This window comes from Sceloporus occidentalis, unplaced genomic scaffold (genome assembly GCF_023333645.1).
Source record: "Sceloporus occidentalis isolate IW3139 unplaced genomic scaffold, rSceOcc1.0.p SCAF_3, whole genome shotgun sequence".
Taxonomy (NCBI): domain Eukaryota; kingdom Metazoa; phylum Chordata; class Lepidosauria; order Squamata; family Phrynosomatidae; genus Sceloporus; species Sceloporus occidentalis.
The window spans coordinates 61,137,130-61,159,915 of record NW_028316983.1 but is presented as its reverse complement, the minus strand read 5'-3'; the positions used below and the strand labels follow the sequence as shown (position 1 = coordinate 61,159,915).

General features: G+C 40.4%; 1 protein-coding gene across 3 annotated transcripts; it reads right to left on the bottom strand.

The window, feature by feature from the left end:
* Nucleotides 1–1,470: 1,470 nt before the first annotated feature.
* LOC149316032 (gastricsin-like) lies at nt 1,471–12,102 on the bottom strand. 3 transcript variants are annotated; one of them, XM_089518596.1, is made up of 9 exons: nt 12,047–12,102; nt 9,517–9,667; nt 7,975–8,096; nt 6,910–7,024; nt 5,760–5,959; nt 3,647–3,769; nt 2,503–2,650; nt 1,938–2,057; nt 1,471–1,623 (listed from the first exon to the last, which is right to left on the bottom strand). In XM_089518596.1, the coding sequence occupies exons 1-9, from the start codon at nt 12,100–12,102 to the stop codon at nt 1,471–1,473; spliced, it is 1,188 nt and encodes a 395-aa protein (XP_089374722.1). The 3 variants fall into 3 exon arrangements, with proteins under 3 accessions (XP_089374722.1, XP_089374723.1, XP_089374724.1); XM_089518597.1 differs by having other exon boundaries at nt 1,959–2,057; XM_089518598.1 differs by having other exon boundaries at nt 1,959–2,057; nt 6,910–7,028; nt 7,979–8,096.
* Between the last annotated feature and the right edge of the window lie 10,684 nt (nt 12,103–22,786).

Sequence of the window (22,786 nt, the reverse complement as noted above, 5' to 3'; positions counted from 1 at the left end):
CTCCCATATATTTTTAAGACACTGATCACGCAGATAACATAAATCATACAGTTGAAAGGGATCTCAAGGGCCAGCTAGTCCAACCTCCTGCTGTACTAGAATTCAGAGCTATAACATTCCCAAGAGATGGGTATCCAACAGCTGTTCAAAAACCTCCAAAGGAAAATCCACCTCTTTGAAAACCCCCACCCAAGCAGCAGTCCATTCCATTATTAGAATTCTTCATAATGTTTAACCTATTTTCTTGCAGTTTGAATGTCTTGGTTCATGTCCTAGCTCTAATCTGCACTTCAGAAATAATGCAGTTTAACACCACTTTAACTGTCATGGCTCCATCTTATGGAATTCTGTGATCTGTACTGTGCTGTGGCACCAGAACTCACTGACAGAGAAGGCTAAATATCTCACAAAAACTACAAATCACAGAATTACATAGCATTGAGCCATGACAGTTAAAGTGGTGTTAAACTGCATTAATTCTTCACTGCAAATTAGACCCTAGTCTTGGGAGGAGCAAAAGCCAAGCTGGCTTCATTTTCTTCATGACTTTCCTTCTGATATTTAAAGTTGTCCAAGTTGTCTGCACTCATATAGCTGTGGAAGGACCTTTTGCAACTCACTTGCACCAAGGATATACTGTGGGGGAGGCATGGATAGATGACTCTTCCTTTGGTAGAGAGGACCAGATGACCTTCTAGTTAATTCCAAATGTATGGATCTATTAGGCACATGCATTAACCTACATCATGCACACATTGCTACAATGTCAATGGCAACACAAGAAGACAGAGGAAATGATTCATGCAACTTGCTATCCTCTAGTCTAGATGGTTTGAACTGCAGCTCCCACAATCTCTCACTGGTTAGGGCTGATGGGGGTTACAGGCAAAAAAAAGATTTAGAAGGACACAGTTACCCACTCCTGATATATGCAGACGAGGGATTCCTTATACCATAGGGGATGGCTTATACCATAAAAAGGGGGGTGGTCAAACTGAGCAATATTTGCCATTGCCTCCCTCACACATATAATACTATAACGTTGAACTGAGTTGAAGGGCGCGCAACTGCTATTGTTTAGCTTAAAAATTAAATCTGACCGTAGAAATTCCAGTTCAGATCATTCCTCTTTAATGCTCTTTTTGGATAGCAAAACAACCAATGAGAAGACTTGAACATTTACGTATCAGTTTTAACCATTTATTTTCCAGTCTGCCACAAATATGATCAGAGTACCAGCCAGTGATTCAAGTAAAGAAGAAAATCATGGCTCCCAGAGTACAGAGAAGTCAAAAGGAATTGTCCAATACAAGTTTAAAAGATAAGAAAGAACCTATTAATAGAGGTGTGGGTGGAATTTAAACAACCCTTTCCTTCTCTGTAAGGACTTTAAAGGGAAGATGTTGTAACAGAAGAGATCAAACATATTTTAAAGAATCCTTTCCAGTTCAGAAAAACAAACAGCCAGGCCTAGGCAGCAGTAGCAAAGCCAACCCTGTTGTTGCCCATGTCATAGACAGAATAGTACTCTCTGAGGAAGACGTCTCCAAGGATCCAAAGAGGCTGTCCATTTTGGGAGGGCAGATACGTGGGCTCAATCCCAACTGTGCAGTAGCCATTGTTCTGTGAAATAATGAATAACAAGGAAATCAGTAAATGGGAGGAAGAAAGAAGCAAGCCCAGTGATGACAAAGGGAGATTTCAGAGAAAGAAACATGTATGCTGCTGTTAGCAATGGCACCCCAGTTATGTAAATCCCTTCACTTAGGGCTCTAACCCCCTAAACTTGTATCTTTCAGGCATGTGTCAAAAACATAAAGATTTATACAAGCCTTTGAGTAACAAGCAAGTGTTTGATTCTGTCTTTTACTGCTGTTTGTTTGGATTTTAATGGCGCTTTAATATTGAACACTAAAAGAAGAAAATGAGTTACTGACATACGAATCGATAATACATACGTTGAGGATGTAAGCAGAGGGAGGCAGAGGGAATGAAACTCCATTGATGGTGAAGGAGATGGTAGGAAGATTCTGAACATTGTTGCAATTAACTGCATACTGTGAAAGAAGAATGCAGTGACTGTTCAGTCTCTCATAGGAAGAGACTATACAGAACTCACAATGATATACTAATGAAGCAGGTATCCATATTCTTGTTGTCTTTCAAGTCAACCACACACACTGCATAATTTATTTCTGTCCAAACCTAGTCCATTCATTGTTTTACCCTTCTAACTTTTTAAAAAATATCAATGATGTGATGTGAACTGCTTTTATATTTGATGTTTTTAATTTGTCTTTTCTTTTCTACATGGTAATTTTATCTATTCCTCTATTTAATTGTTATTATCTTATTATCTTAGAGTGTACGCCTTGGGCAGGCTTTTATATTTACTCCTTAATTTTACCGACTCTGTATATAATTACAGCGCTCTAGAAATAAAGTTTAATAATAATAATAATAACAACAACAACAACAACAATAATAATAAATCCCACCTACCTGTCCATACTGATTCTGTTGAGCACCCACAGCATTCAAGAAATTGTTCATGTACTGCTGGGGAACAGTGAGGAGGGAAGTCCCAGTGTCCACAATAGCCTGGCAGCCTTGACTGCACCATCCAGTAGCTTGTCCTCCAATAGAAAACCTATGAAAAAGGAACATATTGAAAATATAGCACACCCTCCCATGTTTAGTCTTGATTGAACCCTGGAAGAAAAATAAATAATTTGGATGCAGAAGGACTGGGAGATGTCACAGGGCTTGGTATGCCCCACAATGTATGGACTAAGTCATTAGAAATAACTGATTCAAACTTCACACAGACTAAGGCTGCATCCACATTGGTTTTTGCTCCTCCTGAAACAAAGGGTTTAGTCTGCACTACAGAATTAATGCAGTTTGACACCACTTTAACTGCCATGCCTCAATGGTATGGAATTCTTGGAATTATAGTATAGTGAGACGTGCTTTGCTGCCCCACCAAACTACAATTCCAGAATTTCATAGCATTGAGCCATGGAATTGCTGTGGTGTCAAACTGGATTATTTCTTGCAGTGTGGATGCAGGCTATGACTAATTTCACTGGTATTCTTGCTAGTTTGTCAGCTCTATATCATGTTTTACTTGCTTGTTGACTAATAGTCATTCTTTGATCGGTGTACACTCCTGTGTACATTTTCCTAGGGGAGCAGCTGTCTTTCTAGCTGAACATTTTACTTTCTGTAATAATAAAAGGTTGAGATGAAATGCAGAAAAACTGTTATCACAGAGAAGACTTTTTGCTAGATACAGATGCAGAGGCATGCCTTGTACCACTGGTTAGCCACTACCATGTGCACATTTTTTGAGAACAAAGACACATTAACATCAACAGAAGAGACCAACATAATCCTGGCCTTCAGATTCTAGGGCTATATTATCATTGCTTACTTTGATATACTCTCAGAGAAACTAAGAACACAGATATTTTGATAAGAATCAATTTGTCTGTACATAATGTCTTCCTTTCTAAGCATGCCTTGAAGATTCAGACTGAAACTGAAGAAGGTCTTCTTATGAACTCAGAAGTCAAGCTCTCTACAGACATCCAAGAAAATTCTCCCCACTGTTCTTGAACATATTTATATAAATTCAACTCACTCCTGAATTCCAATCTGCCAATAAAGTTCCTGGGTGACTGGAGCCCAATAGATCTGTCCAGAGTAAAGACGAGTGTCCACACCTCCAAATACGACCTCACCACCATATTGAGAGTTTGGTTGGCTGCAAATACAAAGTATAGATTAGACATTCATAGTTTACCAATGGTTCTGGAATCCCAGAAACAAAACACATGATCTGAAGGAGTTTTGGGGAAGAATAAATGCCATCGTGTTCATTTCAAGAAACTTAAGGATATCTGTGAAAAAAATAGGTAGTCACTTCTAGAGTTTAGCTAATTCTTGAAATTATTTGAAGTTTATTACCTGGTTGCTGAATCTCATACATTCACAAAGGTGAGGAGAAAATACAACATTTGTTTCTATCTTTGTCAAACTTCAATGTGACATTTAACAATTAATGTTCTGGTGTTAAGGCTCTGTTTGCTTTGCTTTGCTCTGTTTGATACAAATACTAACTTGTAACAAAAAAACTTGTGATGGTTGCTTCAGTGCTTCTTCCTCAAGGCACTAAATACCAGTGAATTAACACTGTTAATAATTTCAATCAATTTGTTTTTAAAAGAAAAAATAGTGTAAACAGTCTGAAAACATATTAAACTATGGTGCAGGACAGACTGCCCAAAAAGGGCAGTCTGCCACCGGCCTAATTTCCTCCAGAGGGAAGCCACAGCCACCAAACCACACAGCTAACCTCCGGAGGAAAAAGAACCAGGAAGAAACGGGATCTTTTAGTACCGCAAGGCAGACATAACAAGTGCGCCAATGGTGCACTCATTATGTAAGCAGTGCATGGCATTTTGCATACGCTGTGCGTCACTTATGCTACAGTGGCGGCACCTGTATGGATGGGATGCGGCCATTATAGCACCGCCGCGCTGTGCTAGGGTTAGGGACTGTGTGGTTGCCGCACAGTCCCTAACCCTAAAATCGGCGCCAGCACAGCACATTTGGGCCATCTGTTTCAGCCCTATATGACAATTTAAAGCAGGCTAAAACAGTTTAAAACCATGTGCACATGTGAATTTGATAATACCCAATGAGCCATCAAAGTGAAAGGCATTAAAAAACCAAAGTGCCACAGCAATGAACGCGCTCCTCCATTGCCCTTCACAATGTATTGCTCTCATTGGTGGGGCACAAAGCAGGAGTTTGTAGGGAGGAGCACTCCTTGAAATGCTGAGGTTCCAAGCCTTTTAGAGTCCTACATATTGTTATCTGCACTCTGAATTCAACTCAGACAAATATTGGCAGTCAGTGCAACTCTTTACATAACTGTTGTTGTGAGCCTTCAAGTGGTTTCTGACTTTTGGTGACCCTTAGTTTATGACACCGGACATATCCCATGCAGAAACTAAATTTAAATTGAAAACAAACCGCATTTACAAGTTGTTTTTCAGACGATGTTCGGGGTTAACTGAAACAGAAAGTTAACAAAAACTGCATTTGCAGGATGTTTTTCAAATGATGTTTGCGTAAAAGAGAAATAATGCAAAAATAACTGAAATGCAAAGCCATCAAAATCCGCTCCTTTTTACTTTTGTTACATTCCAAAAGTATAAAGGAGCTTTCCATTCGAATTATTTTTGCATTATTTCTCTTTCACACCAATGCATCTGACAAACAACTCCCAGATTTTAAAATCCTGTTTCTGCATGGGATTTTACCAATTCGCCTTCCATATGATAAACTACAAAGTTGACCCCAGTGGTCCAAGCCACATAGTCCCTAGTGACAGAGATGAATCCAGAAGAACTCCCAAACTGTGCATCTGGCCCCTCATGAGGAGTGCAGCCTCATTCAGAACAGATCATTTACCCTATTTCTGGACCAGGAACCACCAATCAATAGATCATTCATCTCATCAAAATTCATCTTCACTTTATTGGCCCTCATCCAGCCCATCCAGGCACTGGTCCATTACTTACAGAACCCCAGACAACTGCAATGACAAGGAAATGTAGAACTGCCTATCATCAGTTTAGTGATGCCACTGAACCCCAGAACTCCTAATGAGTTCACCCAGCAGTTTCATATAGTTACTATACAGAACAGGGCATAACACCTTATGAATGGCAACTTATCTTCCTTACCGACTCAGATAGAAGCTGAAAACTGGCTGTGATAGCAAGTTTTCCTGTAACATCTTCTCTAAAGCAGTAGTAGCACCCCCAACTGCTAGAGATGGGTAGGCCATACCCAGAATGCCATCAAACTCAGCATAAATGAAGTTGGCACCAGGCTCATTTTTACTCAGACCAAACTCTTGGTTAGTGACGACAATGTTCTGCAGCTAAGGAAATGGAGAAAAAATGTCAGGAAGGAAGGCTGAAAAGATAAAAATGTTTCCAGACCCAGAGGGCAAACTTTCAACCAGTACCCATCCTGGTGGGAGTGTTCTGCAAATTATAATCCAATAAAATAACTTTTTCAGGCTCTCTTTTCAACGATAGTATCCATCATGATTATGCTTTACTTGTGCGTTTCCAGAAATATCTAGTTGGCTATTGTTGGAGACAGGAACAGCATGAAGAGCTGAAACAAATTAGTTTTCCCAAATTCTTCTCCTAATATTTTGTATCTGACAGGATATGATGGCTAGCATGCAAAAATAATATCTGAGAGCACTTGCTAGATGACATATAATGATTGTAATTTAATAATGTTTGACAGCTGATGAATAATGAGAATTCATATTTAGTGCATGGCAAAACTATCAATAAATGACAGCTAATTGGTCCCACAATTTCCATGCAAATAGTGAGTTTGGAACTTCATATTCAAAAATGAATATAAATTTGAGAAAAACCAATAGCTTTCATATATTTGTGAACATTTGCGCTAGGTCTATACTAGATAGACAGGCTTTCTCTGTACAGCTTTGTCCCCACATTTTTAGGGTTGCAGTTTACAACACTGGAACTCAGGATTAAATTTCATGCTATCTTAAAACAGATAACATGCAGCTAAAGATCACTTGTTATAAGCATGTGCAGCCCTGATTTAGGAAGAATTCAAATCTACCCCAGCCATGTGTACAGGTTCAATCCAGACTGTGGTCATGTGTGCTTATTTTAGAATGTAAAAAATGGTCTTTAACTGCATGCTGGACATTTAATGCTGTGTCCAGCTTTAGGCAATAAGAGCCTTTGCACTCTACAGCCAAAGGATATGTCCAGTAATAGAAAGATAATGTGATGATTACTTTTCAGCATTAGGAAAATGAACCATAGGAACACTTACTCTCAAAGTGTCATAGCCAAAAAATCCTGCAAGGTTGCCACTGCCATATTGCAGGAAGAAGGTCTGCCCATTGGTAGAGTAGGTTGAAGACTGGCTGGGATTGAATCTGGCATGGCTAGCTAGTGGAAAATATAATAAAATTATATTTAACTTTTTATCATGCTTTTCCCAAAGGCTCAAAACAAACAACAATTTAAAAGCATAAGCCACAAGCATCTCATAAAATGGAATGAAAATTTGCCACACATTCCCAGTCCTTTGCCAATATTACCTGGAACTTTTTGAAAGGCACACCAAATGCATACAATGCTTCCATAACATAAATAATGAACTGTGACTAGGATAATTTTTTCTCATTGGACAAAAAATGAGTAAAAATTTGGTATACCCTAAACATGCTTTCCTCTTGGCTGTTAGCCTATGACAAAAGTCATACTTCATATTAAGAGCACAGAGGTGTGTCCTAAGATTCTTGCACTGTTTATCTCAAACTTTCAGATTAATTATATGTAGTGTCAAAAAAAGAAATACTGTACTTCAGAATATAGATTTTGTGTGCTATTGTCAGCAATGTTCTCCCAGCTAAAACTGCTCTTCTAATCAGGAGTGACCCATCTTTATCTCAAGGGTCTCCAAGGTCCCTATGGAACCATCCAAGAATAACTGTTTTTAGATGGAGTCAGGTATGAATTTCCCGTGCCTGAACAGAGCTTTTACATTGGATGCAAATATAACTACCTGCCCTGTCTTACCAGCACTGATTTCTATGATCATTATGCCTCATACATACATGCACTCTGAGAGGGGGGAAAACTCCTCTCATTGACTTTTTAATGATTGGCTTGATGTGTGGCATTTTATCTTGGTGAATTTGATTATATGCCTCAGTCTACGGCTAGGCCAAAATTTGATTCCATACACATAGCAAATAAAAGCCACTTGGATAAATACAGTGTTATTGCAGCAAGACTTTTTTGGAATTACATTTCTACTTCATCTCACCACATCAGTCTCCACTACAGATGCAGTTAGATCAAGCTTTATAAAAGGCTGAGATGTGGTTACTTACTGCAAGCCTGGGTGTTGCAATAGACAGAAGGAACCCAAAGATTGGAAGACCCAGTGTCAAACAATACCAGGAAGTTCTGAGGTGGGGTTCCAATGCTGATTTGTCCATAGTATGATGCCTAGGGAGGAGGAAAAATACACCCAGTGTGACTTCCAGAATGATGCTTGCATGAATTTAGCACTGTGGCTCTACATGAAAGAGTTTTAGCCTTGGTTTGTTTCCGGGGTCATTGAAAAAAAAATCATGAAAGGCAAAGATCTTAAAAACATTGCAAGCACTGGAATGGAATGTTTAAAAAAACAAAAACAAAAGACAGATTCCCCTGTATAGCCTGCGGAGAGGACCAAGGTGAGCAGACTATTGTCTGCCTCTTGCAAGTGACACAGACAAGGCCCTATGTTTTCCATCCATCCTGCAAAGTGCCTATTGTCATCTTGCCTTTAACCTATTCAAGGGTCAAATTATTTACCCTGGGGCACAAGAAGCAGATATGTTGTCATGGCAAGAGGCATTCCAGGGTCCAACAGGTTCCATGTCCCTCGAGGGACATGAAGTCTTGGATAGGACCAATGGTCTTAGAGAAACCATGCAATTTCCTCAGTGGAATTAATGGAACTGGTAATTCCCCATTCCTATCCCAATGAGGATGGGAATGATTGCTATGTGATTGATCCACCAGCAACCCATTTACAGTACAGAATTATAGCACTATTATTCCACTGTAACTGCCATGGTTCCATACTATGAATTCTTGGGTTTTATACTTTTGTGAGGCACTGGACCACTCTGACTGAGAACTTTAAATACTTGTTCCCAAACTGCCAGTCCCAAAATGACAGTTAAAGTGGAATAACAGCACTATAATTCTGTAGTGTGAGTGGGTCCCAGAATCCTCATTGCTGTCAGTGCAGTTGCCACTGCCTTGTTTTGGTCCTGAGGAAGTTATTTAGGTTGAAATAGGAGATGTTGGCAATGTGAGCATCAACAGTTTTGAACTTCTGTAAGGGTCTGAAATGATGACTTGTAAAAATGCTGTACTTTTCAGGTGGAACTTCACACTTGAGTTGCTAAAAGAAACTATGGCCCGGTACACACCTCCAGGAAGCAACATCCTGGTGGCGATAATAGGGCCCAGGAGCACGCACCACCCACACACTCCTGAACCCTACTACGTGCAGGCGGTGCCATAATTGTGCTGCCCACACGTGGGGTCGTGTGTATGATGTGTGGGCATCTGAGTGCCCACACATCGTCTACAGGAAGCGCTGTCATAGGGCTGCAACGTGCAAAAAAGAAGACAGCGCAAAAAAGAAGCCACTCTAGGTGACTCCTTTTTTGCTCCGCAGCAGAATTGTGCCGTTTGGTTGCTGCGGTAATGCTGCACAGCAAGCAGGGGCAGTGTTTCTCCACCCATCTGTCTCGGCTCACAATAACTGTAGTGCTTGCTTGACCTAATTGTTGTATACTGTGGTGAAAAAAACAGATTTTTGTTAGACAGAATGTCACAGAGAAAACTAGGAAAGGAAGGGGAGACTCACATCCATGTATGCCATTGGTTCATAAGCAACATTGTACTCATTGAAGTGGTATCTCCTGGCTGGATCAAGATTATGATGTTTCAGATAATCTTCCAGCACACCTTTCTCTTTCATCACCTCCCGAATAGACTTGCCCTTTGTCAGAGGGACTCTACAGGGAATTAAAAAGCAGATTGTAGGTTAAAAAATAGGATACACTTTCTATTTAAACATTCCTCAGATACTATTCATTACTACCACCCAAATGGGCACAAAACAATCTTGATTATGTTTGTTCTTATTGCTACATTGAGACTGGAATTCTTCTTCATATTTTGTCAAGGGGGAACTATTGTCGTTTCCAATTTAGTCTTCCCCCACCCTCCAAATTGACCTCATCTGCTCCCTCACTTACTTATCACAAACCAATGACATCCCCAGGATATAGCCAAAGTGCAGAATTAGAGCGGTTTGATACCATTTTAATTGCCATGACTCTATCCTACAAAATCCTGAATTGTAGTTTGGTAATGTATTCAGCCTGGTCTGTCAGAGAGCTCTGGTGCCTCACCAAACTTCAAGACCCAGGATTATGTAGGAGAAAATCAGGCAGTAAAAGTGGTGTCAAAAATGCTACACCCCCAATTTCTTACATTCATTTTTTTTCTATGTTGCCATCCTATTTTTATTATTATTAAAAATGTACGTCTCTATTTCAGCTTCACACAGCATTCCTGAGCAATCCCTGGATGTGCAGATGTGTGTTGCCTTATGTGGAAGAGTGTTTGGTAACACCATCACTACTGTTGTCTTCCTTGACAACATTCTGCTTCCATGTTGGATTTCTTGTCCTGAGACTTTTCAGGTTTACTGAATATGTGCTGTATATTGCTCAACATTTATGTATTGTAGATTTTAGTACCATGTGTCAACAGACCAAAAATATGTCACTGGAAATGGTTGTGTGAATCTATTGTTATGCACGACTGTAATTTACTGTGGGCCTACATCATGAATTTTCAAAAATCACATTATAATACTATGTGATCTTTAGTAACTAAATGCTGCATGGAGCCAGCACTGACCAGATTTATGTTGATAAGTTTGCTTATACTTAAATCAGCTTCGGCTGATATGCCAGCTGCATCCTTTCCTGGAACCTAGCAACCTACAAACTGTAGTACATGAACTGGTAACCTCACAACTCAACTTCTGCAATGCACTCTACATAGGGCTACCCTTGTGCCTTGTCCAGAAACTGCAATTAGTACAAAATAGAGCAGCCAGATTGGTCACCAGTAAAACTAAAAGTGACCATATAACACTGGTTTTGAAATCCCTTTACTGACTACCATTAGTTTCCGAGCACAGTACAAGGTGTTGGTTATAACCTTTAAAGCCCTTCATGACCAGGGCCCAACCTATTTGCGGGATCGTCTTCTTTCATATAAGCCACCCTGCACATTAAGGTCCTCTGAGAAAAACCTACTGCAGCCGAAAAAGACCAGGTTGACTGGGGTCACCCAGCAGGCCTTTTCCTCAACTGCTCCCAGACTATGGAACAGTCTGTTGGAAGAGATCCGTCACATTACCAGCCTTGACACGTTTAAAAAAGCTGTCAAGACGGACCTCTTTCAGCAGGCCTTTCCTGAATAGTTGCTTGGTCGCCCCCTGAAACAGACGAATATACTGGATGTCTTCCTATCTCTTCCTGCCTATGATTATTTTAAGGGTGATTTTAAATTGTTTATTGTAATGTTTTAATTGTTGTCTATTTTTTATGTGGGTATTTTAAAGGTTTAAGGGAGGGAGGGAAATTTTGGGGGGGATTAATTTGTATTGTATGCATTTTATTTTTGTTTTTGCTTTGTGAGCCGCCTCAGTCCTGGTGGAGAGGCAGCATATAAATTATTATTATTATTATTATTATTATTATTATTATATAAAATAGATTTTGATTGGTAACACCAATAATATGCAAACATTTATTTCCCATCAAGTTCCATGCAAAGGGCACATCCAGGAAAATTAAAAAGACCGGCAAGTCCTAGATTTCATTCCTGATCTTTCAGATTTTATTTTGGAGATCCATACGTTTCATTTATCCCAAAATATTTTCTGTCAGCTCTGGGTGCAATCAGAGACTTTTTATACCAGCTCCCCAGGTTGGATTATTTTAATTCTGTATAAAATTGGAAAGAACAGGAACAAAATCTGGGACTTCTCACTCAGTCTAGATGTGCCCCCTGCCTGCCTCCCCAAAAGCTGGAGTTTGCTGAGAAGTTTCAAACTGGCATAAAATGTTAGGAATGTTAGCCTAAGCATAAATGGCAAGTTTTGTCAAAATCAGTGCATAAATGTGAATGTTAAGAGCAAACCCACAAAACTGGGTCCAAAACCTTACTACAGTCTTTGTTTTCATCCCATTGGATAACATACCTAGTTGGTGACTTTGTGATCAAACACATAGATCTATAGACATACAGAAGCAGACTTTATATTATAGCACCGATTGTATTACTAATAATTAATACTCAATAAGAACACTTACTTCACTATTCCCTCTGACAGCTGGAAGCAAGCCAATATCAGCATCAACCACTTCATGACGCTTGATTTCTTCCACATACAACACCTAAAGAGTTTTCTAGACCCCAGCAGAAACTGCCCTAATGTTTTAGTTCTTTAGCCCTTCCTTTTATACCTTCGATATTTGCACCCCTAAAATGAATTGGTTCACATTGCCTAGAGTGCCTTCATCCACTGTATAAACACCTTAAGTGTGTTAAAACATTCTTATTTCATTGACCTTTAATTAAAGGCAATAATCATGTTTATAAAGAGATTAAGATCCGATAAGGAAGAATACATGTGCTGATAGGAGAAGAAGAAAATTGGGGTTATCAAGAATTAGAAAGATATGGTCACTATTTATCACCTGTAACCAACACAGTGTGTGTTTTCCAAAAACAGAGGGATCCAATGGGAGGGGCTGTGTTAAATCAAAGTTTTCACGATAGCACTCTCTCTACTAGTAGCAAAATAATGAACATCTCAGCGTGATGTGTTCAACCTGGAAGGATAGATTGATTCTACAGGCAAAGATTTAGGCCCTCTCATTAATAATGGGAGAATAGCAATAGCAATAGCAAGTACATTTCTATACCGTTTATCAATGCACCTAAGCACTCCCTAAGCTGTTTACAATGTGTAAGCTAATTGCCCCCAACAAGCTGAGTACTTATTTTAGCAACCTACAGAAGGAAGCAAGGCTGAGTCGATCCTAGAGCCCTGCAGGATCAAACTCACAACCAAGTGGTTGAAAGAGGCTGCAGTACCAACATTTAAGCACTGCACCACCAGGGCTCCTTACTAATATTATTTTAGAAAATATTATTTTGTCCATCTCTTTTTAACAGTGAACTGAACCAACTCAATTAACACGTCCTAGACAACAAATTATGGAGAGACAACTTGCACACCTAGTCAAAGCTGCATTCCATTTACTATTGTTGGAAAAGAGGAAGACTCAAAAACTGAGCAGATGTTCAGAAAGACTGAAAAATGCTCTGCCCATTAGTATCTATACATGTTTCTTTTTCAAAATGAATGTTAAACCTTGGTAAAATAGCAGGAAATCTGTCTCTGTATTCCCCACTACTGTCCTTTTCTCCCCATTAAGGGGTCATATGGCGCAGGAAACAACACTATTAAGGCCCTAAGAGAAATTAGATTGATTTTATGTTGTTATGTGGTATCAGATTGGAAAATTATTCTTATCAGTACCAATACCACAAAGAATAAAGGTACAGATTTTTTAAAAAATCCATCAAAGTGAGCAATGAAAGCTATCGGTCACTAGGTGAATAAACAATTCAAAGAGTTTGTTGTAGCATTTCAAAGAAATAAGACAAAGGCTTTTAAGGACAAATGGGGAGGGAACTCCTTTAGGGAACTGGATTGTTACCAGGTAACGTGTCAAACATATTAAGTATGCCTTTCATGTTTTTGGGTACAGGAAAAGAAGTAAGGTTCTATTTGCATGTCATATTTAATTTCCCTCAAGGTCATTCTTTATTCATTCCAGATCTTTCTTGTTTTCCATCTCTGGTGTTCCAGTGAGTTGAGCTTTGAGCATGGGCAGCAAGGATTCAAACTGTTGTGCATGACAAATTCTGGACTGTTGAGAAGTCATCCATAGAGTGAATGAAATAAGATCTGTAAAGCATTTCATACAGTGAAAAGAGCAGAAAGTTGATATAATGATCTCATTGATAAACTAAATTATTAAACTAAATGTGTTGTTGTTGTTGTTGTTGTTGTTGTTTTCAACGTATGGCAACCCTAAGGTGACCGTACAATAGGGTTTTATTGGCAAGATTTGTTCAGAAGGGATTTGCTTTTGCCTTCCTCTGAAACTGAGACAGTTGGACTTGCTCAGAGTCACCCAGTGGGATTCCATGGCTAAGTGGGGATTTGAACTCTGGTTTCCAGAGTCATAGTCCAGTGCTCAAACCAGTACACTATGCTGGGTCTTGAAACTAAATATAGTACTCTCTATTTATATATAATCCCTATTATTATTATTATTATTATTATTATTATTATTATTATGCCATTTGTCAAAATACAACTATTAGTTCCAACCAAAGAAAATCCATTCAGTCAATGGAATTTACAGAGGCATCACTGTATCAAGTTTCTATTGACTCAACAGGTCTGCAACAAACATTTGGATTTAGGCCATAGGCCTCTACAGTAGAGTTCATTCACATGTTTAATGGATGTAGAACAGTTTATTCACAAACAATACAAAGCTATTACAAAATTCGCTTTTGTGTATTTTATCTCATTTTCTATGATAGTATGCATACTCAGTCAATGATTTCATTTGTTAATAAATTAAATGACAGCTAATTAATCAACTGATTTTCTTTAATCATAATGAGCCCTTAATTTCTGTGTTTAAAGCATTTAGTTAATTAGTTGTGGGTTGCTTCAAGCAATGTTATTATTTTAAAAAATGTTCCTACTACAGTGTTTAAACACCAATCAATTCTCATTCTTTATTAAAGTGTTAATAAAGGAACTCATAAATTATTATTTTTTCTTTTTTACTTTGAATTGACAAGAAAATGCAATGTCATGTCAAAATGTCTTTAAAATGCTGTAAAATGTCCTTAAAATAAACTTTTGAAAGTGACTAGAAATGTTGCTTAAATCAGCGGTTCTCAAATTTTTTAGCCTTGCAAAAAGTTACCCTTTACCCTTTACATCTACATGTGGATGCCCCCCCCCCCAATCAGCATAGTAAATGAATAAAGATATTTTGTTTGTCTAATGTGCATATTTTTATTTTAACATTTGATAACATCATTCAATCTAGAACAGTTTTACTTAATTAAATTCAATTCTTATCATGTGTAAATTTTACACATATGTAAATTTTACACATACCTTCTCTTGTGTGTACTCCTGGGGGTCCCACCCCACAGTTTGAAAACCACTGGCTTAAATTACTAGATTTTAAATGTTTTTGAAACAGAATTTTGTAACACCCTCATTGCCAAAAAAAACAAAACACCTAGTTACAATTAACTAGATTATTTGTAATGTGTTTTTAATAAATTCTGGAAGTAGCAAAAGTACAGAATGCCAGCATATTCCCAGGTAGTTCCTCAGATGCAAATATCCTGAGATGCAGACTAGTTTCTCTTTCTTTAGTCTAGGAGTAACATCAGGGAAGATATATGTACAGCCCAACTGACCACATGGCATTCCATTAGATCAACAACAGGGTTTTCTTTTCTTTTCTTTTTTCACAAAAGAAACACTGCTCTCTTTCCTACCACCAAAAGTATTCTATTCATTTTTTTCCTGATCTAGAAATTTCATAAGCCCGTTTGTATCCAAATGTTAAAAGATTTGGCTGACTGTAATCACATTTTAATATAACGTCAGAGAGGCAACAGACTAAGGCCTCTTAGCCATGCAAAAGATTGTTTAGCTGCTGTGAAGCCATTTCGTAATAAGCCGGGTGTGCTGGAAGGGGTAAGCAGCTGCAGGGAGATATTCATGGGATATAAGGTCATTTAGCAATCTGGTATTGTATGGGGAAGAATGCAGGCCTTTCGGAGGTGAAGTGCTTGTGGGGAATTATTAAGAGTGAAATCTATGCTGTAGCCTCAAATCCAGCAAAGAGCATACTACTGTGCTGGGCCTTATCTTCAATAAAAACCTTTCTGCATCCATCCACGAAGTCCATTCTTTGAATAAGTAGAGACAGGGCATCACATAGAATCACATTCTTTCAGATAGCAAAAGCATAGTAAATGCTTTGTGTTATTCTGCATGGTTAGTAAATAATCCAGTATTTGAAACTATTGCTTCATCTACAGTAGCTTTTGAGCTTCTTACAGCAACATTTGATAGATTTAAGAACCTGGAAGAATCCCCATGTTGCAAGCCTACATGTTGGCACCCTTTCTTTTCATGATCCACGACTCAATGTTTTTCCCTGCCATCTGTAAAGAATTCAAAGATAACACACCAATTTTGTTTCATGTCAAACAATCATCTCTGTGATGGGTTGCTTGCACCTCACAGTAGCTGTCAGGAACATTTTTGATAAGAGTCTCACAAACCTGATCAGGAGGACTTTAAATAGAATTACGTTGGGAAGGGAGACAGTATTCTTGAGGGCTGGAGTTCACTGAGTGACTGGAGATAATAGCCCAAATGTTATGGGGAGAACTGGACAAATAATACGAGAACCCAACAGTGGGAGGGAAATCTTAAATAAGCAGCTAGGTATGACCCATGACCTTAGTCTCTACAGTAATGCACACAACATGGGAAATAAACAAGATAAACTTGAACTCTTAACATACCAAAGCAAATATGATATAATAGGTACACTGAAGCCTGATGGGATGAGTCTTGTGATTGGACTATAGATGGGTATAGCCTATTTCAAAGAAATAGACCTAACAGGAAAGGAGGGAGAGTAGCATTACATGTCAAGGATGTTTACACCTGCGAAGAGATCCATGACTTAAATCCTGGAAGTCAGGTTGAGAGCATCTGGGTAAAAATTAAGGGAGCCCACTACAGTCCTCCCCCGCCAAGCCATACTGAAGATTTAGATTATGCCTTCCTGAAACAGATGGCCACATATTCAAAAAGGAGAGATGTAATAGTAAGGGGAGACATCACCTTTCTAATATTTGTTGGAAGTCAAATTCTGCCAAGAATCTAAGGTTGAACAATTTCCTTGACACAATTCAAGAAGGATATCGACAAGCTGGAATGTTCAGAGGAGGGCAACCACAATGGAAAAAGGTCTGGAAACCATGCCCTATGAGGGATGGCTTCTGGAGCTGGATATATTTTGCCTGGAGAAGCAAAGATTAAGAGGTGACATGATAGCCATGTTTAAATATTTGAAAGGGTATCATATTGAAGATGGAGCAAGCTTATTTTATGTATCAGTAATAAGTAAATAAATAAATAGTTATTGGCTGTCTCGCCTGCTTTAAGGGTGAATAAAGCTGCATGTTTTGAAGGAGCCAAAGGGAGGCCATGAGTGAAAAACGAATTTGGACTCAGCAAAGGTATAACATCTGAGGATGGTGGCTCTTTTGGGAGGACTCATGTCAGGTAGCAGATGGAGTACAGATATACCTCAGGAAGTAGATGTGTTCCTGGGCATTATTTCTTTAACAGAAAATTTGAAACAAAAAGCAACAATAATATGGAAAGAACAGGAACAGATTCTTAAGTTACAAAAAGAAGAGCAATCCAACATTTTGTTCAAAATTAAAACATTTTTTAAAAGCCAGATGAGAACTAGCTCAGTGGGTAGAGGGAGTAGTCAGTGACTTGCTAAAACAAGGTAGAGTTCCCACTTGCTTGAAGAGTTCAGTTATAAAATCATTATTAAAAAAACCTTTCTCTGGACCCCACTATTCTGGATAATTATCAGCCAGACTCTAAGGCTCCATTCTGGGGCAAGCTTCTAGTGCACAGTTGGCCCTCCTTATCCATGGATTTTTTTAACCATGGTTTCAAGCATCCACAGCTTGAAAATATTACAGAAAAGTATAAATTCCAAATAGCAACCCTTGATTTTGCCATTTTATATAAGAGACACTATTTTGCTCTGCCATTATATTTAATGGGACTTGAGCACCCAAGGATTTTGGTATCTACAGGGGATCCTGGAACCAAACCCCAACAGATAACAAGGTCCCTCTGTATATGGTGGCCTTCCACCTTCAGGGGTTTCTGGATAAAATGAACTATCTAAAGCCATTTCAATATGGTTTTGGACCTGATTGACAGCTTTGGTTGTCTTGGTGAATGCCCTATGTTAAGAACTAGATAGGGAGAGTGTGTTCCTGTTGGTTCTGCTGGATTTTGCAGAGGTTTTGATACCATCAGCCATGGCAACCTTTGGTGCTGCCTTCCTAAAATGAGACTTGAGGGCACTGTCTTACAGTGGCTTCATTCCTTTCTGGAGAGGCAAACTCAAAAGGTGGTGCTGGGAGACTCCTGTTCAACCTCTTTGCCATTGACCTGTGGGGTTCCTCAGGGATTAGGTCTGCCTACACCCCCCCCCCCCCCGCTATTCAACATATACATAAAAACACTGGGAGAAGTCCAGAGTTTTGAGGTTCAGTGCCTACAATATGTGCATGATACCGAACTCTACTACTCCTTTCCACCACAAGCCACGGAAGTTGTTTCAGTCATAAACCAGTGCCTGTAATCTAGATCTCTGCAAAACAGACATCAGTTAGACTTTCTTCCAAAAGTTCTGCAGAACATACTTTTGTTAGATTTTCTTTTAGAGTAGTAATATAGTCTCAGAGAACTGAAAATCGGTGCTAGAGATAATGTGTCTTGTCTAATGTTGCAACTATGGTTAATTTCAGTTTTGGGTTAGAAACTCACAAAGGCAAGAGGACAACTTGTTTCTCATAAAACAATAGGGAGAAGACAGTCTGTGTGCTTTCCCTCATAAATCTGCCCATAGAAGGCCTAGAGACTTGCTTTAAAAAGAAGGAAAGGAAAACTTGGAATGTGGACCAGATAACAATCCAAGCAACCACTAGGTGGCATGCCTAGAAAGCAACAGAAAGCCAGCCAACCAGGTGGTGTGGCAGCCATATAGCTGAGGCATAGCCCACTCTGTTGTTGGCATTATCAGAGACAGAATAATAGACAGACACTGGTTTAGATACCATGGTTCAGTGCTATGGCATTCTGTGGTTTTTAGTTTTGTGAGCTATTTACCCTTCTCTCTCAGAGAGCTCTGGTACAATAACAAACTACAAATCCTATGATTCCATAAAAAGGATCCATGAGAGTTAAAGCATTGTCAAGCTGCATTAATTCTGCAGTTTCCACAGAGACTGGGCATTTTGGGAAGTCATACATATGACTACAATTGCAACAGAATGATCACTTCTGTGAAAGAAAAAGAAAAAAATAGCTTATATTGTATGTCCATTGGTGAAAAGGCAAAGCATATTTTAATGAAATCTGGCTTCAGGTCCTCATTTGATCATATGATGAGAATTAAGTTGTCTTCAACACTACTTTACCTCTCTGTCAGCTTATACCGTAGTTGAAAGATATATAGTCATGTTAGTCTGTAGAATCAGTGTGTAGTGAGATCTTGTAGCATCTTTGAGGAAGCTGACTTTAGTCTACGAAAACTCAGGCTGCTAACTTCTTTCAGTTAGTTTCAAAGGTGCTACAGGATCTCTCTACATACCTTGTAGTTGAGATTATTATTGTTTAGGATTTGCTTCCAGGGAAATATTGTGAGAGTTCTCAGTTAAGGACCAGCCGGGTTCTCAGTTAAGGATCAGTCCAGGTTAGGTGAGCAGCGGGGGGGAGTTGCCTTGATTTATAAGAACACCCTTCCTCTAACCAGGAACCATGTCCGACAAACTTCTTTTATCAAGTGTATTTACCTGACCCTAAAGTCCAGAGACAGTCTGGGGATTCTGTTGGTCTACCGGCCACCCCTTGCGCTAACAGATTCCCTGGCCGAGCTGACACAGCTGGTCTCGGAGCTGGTGTTGGAGTCCCCCAGGCTTCTTGTCCTGGGGGACCTCAACATCCCCTTCGTGGCCAGCCATAATCCATCTGGTGCGGCTCAAGAGTTCATGGATTCCATGACTGCCATGGGCCTGTCTCAACTGGTCATGGGGCCGACGCATCCTGCAGGTAATACACTCGATATGGTCTTTTGTACGGATATGGAAAGTCCGTGGGCGGAAGTAACCAATATTTCTGCCCTGTCATGGACGGACCATTTCCTGGTGGAGGCAAAAATCAAGGCATCTACCCAGATCCCTCCCAGGGGTGGTGGACCTACTAGAATGGTCCACCCTCAAAGGCTGATGGAACCCAAAAGGTTCCAAGAAGCCCTAGAGGGGTATATGGTTGGATGTGACGGCGATTCTGTTGATGCCCTGACTACCATCTGGGACACTGATCTCTCCAGGGCTATACACAGTATCGCTCCCAAGCGTCCTCTCAGGCCTGCTTCCGAAAAACAGCCCTGGTATACTGAAGATCTCCGGGCAAGGAAGCGGGTCCTGCGATGACTAGAGCGCAAATGGCGGAGACATCAGGACTTAGCCGACAAGGCATTCCTAGCCTCTCTTTTAGACGACTATGGAGTGGCGATAGACGCAGCAAAGAATTCGTTCTATGCTGCACGTATCGCGTCCGCGGAGTCGCATCCAGCAGAGCTGTTCAGAGTAGTGAGAGAGCTTACACAGCTTCCCTCCTCTCTGAACCCTATTTTGGAACCATCCAAGGCCTGCTGTGACCAATTTAACAACTTCTTCGCGGATAAAACCTCTCGGATAATCTCGACGCCATTATTGGGTCAGAATCCGGAGCAGATGCCTCCAGAGCTTCCGTGGACTCTATTGTACTGGATCATTTTGAGTCTGTAAGTACCGAGGATGTGGACAAGATCCTTAGAAGTGTTAGGAAGATGACCTGCTCTCTCGATCCCTGTCGCTTATGGCTGGCGGCTCAGGGGTGTGTGGGTGTAACCACCTTGTTACACCGAATTATTAATACATCACTCAGGGATGGGCAATTTCCAACCAGCTTGAAATTGGCCGTAGTGAAACCGCTGATCAAAAAGCCCTCCCTTGACCCCCTGATGCACAGTAATTATCGGCCCGTTTCGCTATTGCCATTTTTGGGAAAGGTGATCGAGAGAGCGGTTGCACTCCAGCTTCAATCGATCTTGGATGATACTGATTATCTAGATCCTTTTCAAACTGGGTTTTGGGCGGGCTATGGAGTTGAGACTGCCATGGTCGCCTTGGTCGATGATCTCTGTCTGGGCATGGACAGGGGTAGCGTGTCCCTGTTAGTGCTCTTGGACATCTCAGCGGCTTTCGATACCATCAACCATGGTATCCTTCTGGAACGCCTGAGAGAGTTAGGAATTGGGGGCACTGCACTCCAGTGGTTCCGTTCCTACCAGACGGTGCAGCTGGGGGACGTGTGCTCCGATAAGAGGGCACTTACATCTGGTGTCCCTCAAGGAGCCATTCTGTCTCCCATGCTATTTAACATTTACATGAAACTGCTGGGAGAGATCATCCGGAGACACGGGGCGCGGTGTTATCAGTACGCTGATGACACTCAAATATATTTCTCTGTGTCTCCGACTGATGCAGTGACCAGGGATGACATCTCTCCTCTTGATGCTTGTCTGGACTCGGTAATGGGCTGGATGAGGGAAAACAGACTCAGACTGAATCCAGAGAAAACGGAAGTACTTGTGATAGGTTCCCCAGGTCCAGGTTTGGAGATTTGTCCACCTGTCCTAGACGGGGTCACGCTTCCCCTGAAGGACTCTGTTCACAGTCTGGGGGTGCTCCTGGACTCGTCGCTTCACCTTACATCTCAGGTGGATGCGACGGTCAGGAGTACCTGTTATCAGCTTCGGTTGATACGCCAGCTGCGACCCTACCTGGGCCGGGGGGACCTTGAAACAGTGGTACATGCTCTGGTAACCTCTCGTTTGGATTTCTGCAATGCGCTCTACATGGGGCAACCCTTGTACCAAACCCGGAAGCTTCAACTGGTCCAGAATATGGCAGCAAGGCTAGTCACTGGATCTTCCAGGGCCAGCCATATAACACTGGTACTTAAAGATCTACACTGGCTGCCTATTCACTTCCGGGCACAATACAAGGTGTTGGTTATCACCTATAAAGCGCTAAATGGCATGGGCCCAGGGTACTTAGAGGACCACCTCTCTCCATATAATCCGCCCCGCACTCAGATCGGGTGATAAACATCTCCTAAGAGTTCCAGATGCTAGACGAGCCATCACTACTCAAAGGGCCTTTTCCACCTCGGCCCCTAAGCTCTGGAACTCGATCCCCGACGAGCTCCGCTTGACCCCCTCCCTAGCCCAATTCAAAAAAGGGCTGAAAACGTATCTTTTCAAATAGGCATACCCCCAATAGCCCTGTTGTGATCCCTCTCCCCCTCACCGTTGTTATAATTGCTGCTAGCTTGGAATTGTTATTGTTGTTGTTGTTTTATATAAGGTAATTGCAGATTTTTGATAATGCTTTTATTGTAATTTGTATGCTGTTGGATTACAAAATCCACCACTGTAACCCACCTTGATCTCTGGAAAGGCGGGCTAGAAATAAAGCTTTTATTATTTTATTATTATTAAAATTCACACGCTCAAATATGTATCTGACACAGCTTGGAAAAGTTACTTTTTTGGTCTTTTAACTAAAAAAAAACCAAACAAACCTCCACAAATCACATTGCCACTGATCAGGCTAGCTACCAGATTTTTAGAGCTTTAGTTGGGGGTGGGGTGGGGGGTTAAAAGCTTTTTTTCTTTAAACTACCTGTGATCTGATGTGGCAGTCATCTCAGCCTGTTTGGATATAGAGATGAGTGCATTACATAAAGTGGAAACAACAGTGCTATCCTGCCCTCCAACTGTCCACATTTTGGCAGTAGCAGTCCAGTCTAATTCTTTGCCGTCCCAACTTTTCAGATGCTTAAAAATGTTCTAAATTCTCTCTCCTCCTCTCACTTCCTTCTCTGTCCTCAGCTTCATTCAGTTGCTTCAAATTGAGTCTAAAATGCAAAAATATTTTACATTCAGTTAACTCAGTAGAGGTGAGAGGAGAGGAAGGAGCTGATTCTTGTTCTTCCCAGTAGGCTTAGGCAGAAAAAAAAAGCTATTGCAGCTTCTCTTAACTTGTGTGTTCTT

Coding starts and splice junctions, on each gene's coding strand:
- LOC149316032 (XM_089518596.1), bottom strand. CDS start 12,102: ATGAAGTGGTTGATGCTGATATTGGCTTGCTTCCAGCTGTCAGAGGGA. Junction 3,770..5,759: donor TTCAGCTTCTATCTGAGTCG/GTAAGGAAGATA, acceptor TTGTATTTGCAG/CCAACCAAACTCTCAATATG. Junction 2,058..2,502: donor AACAGAATCAGTATGGACAG/GTAGGTGGGATT, acceptor CTTCTTTCACAG/TATGCAGTTAATTGCAACAA.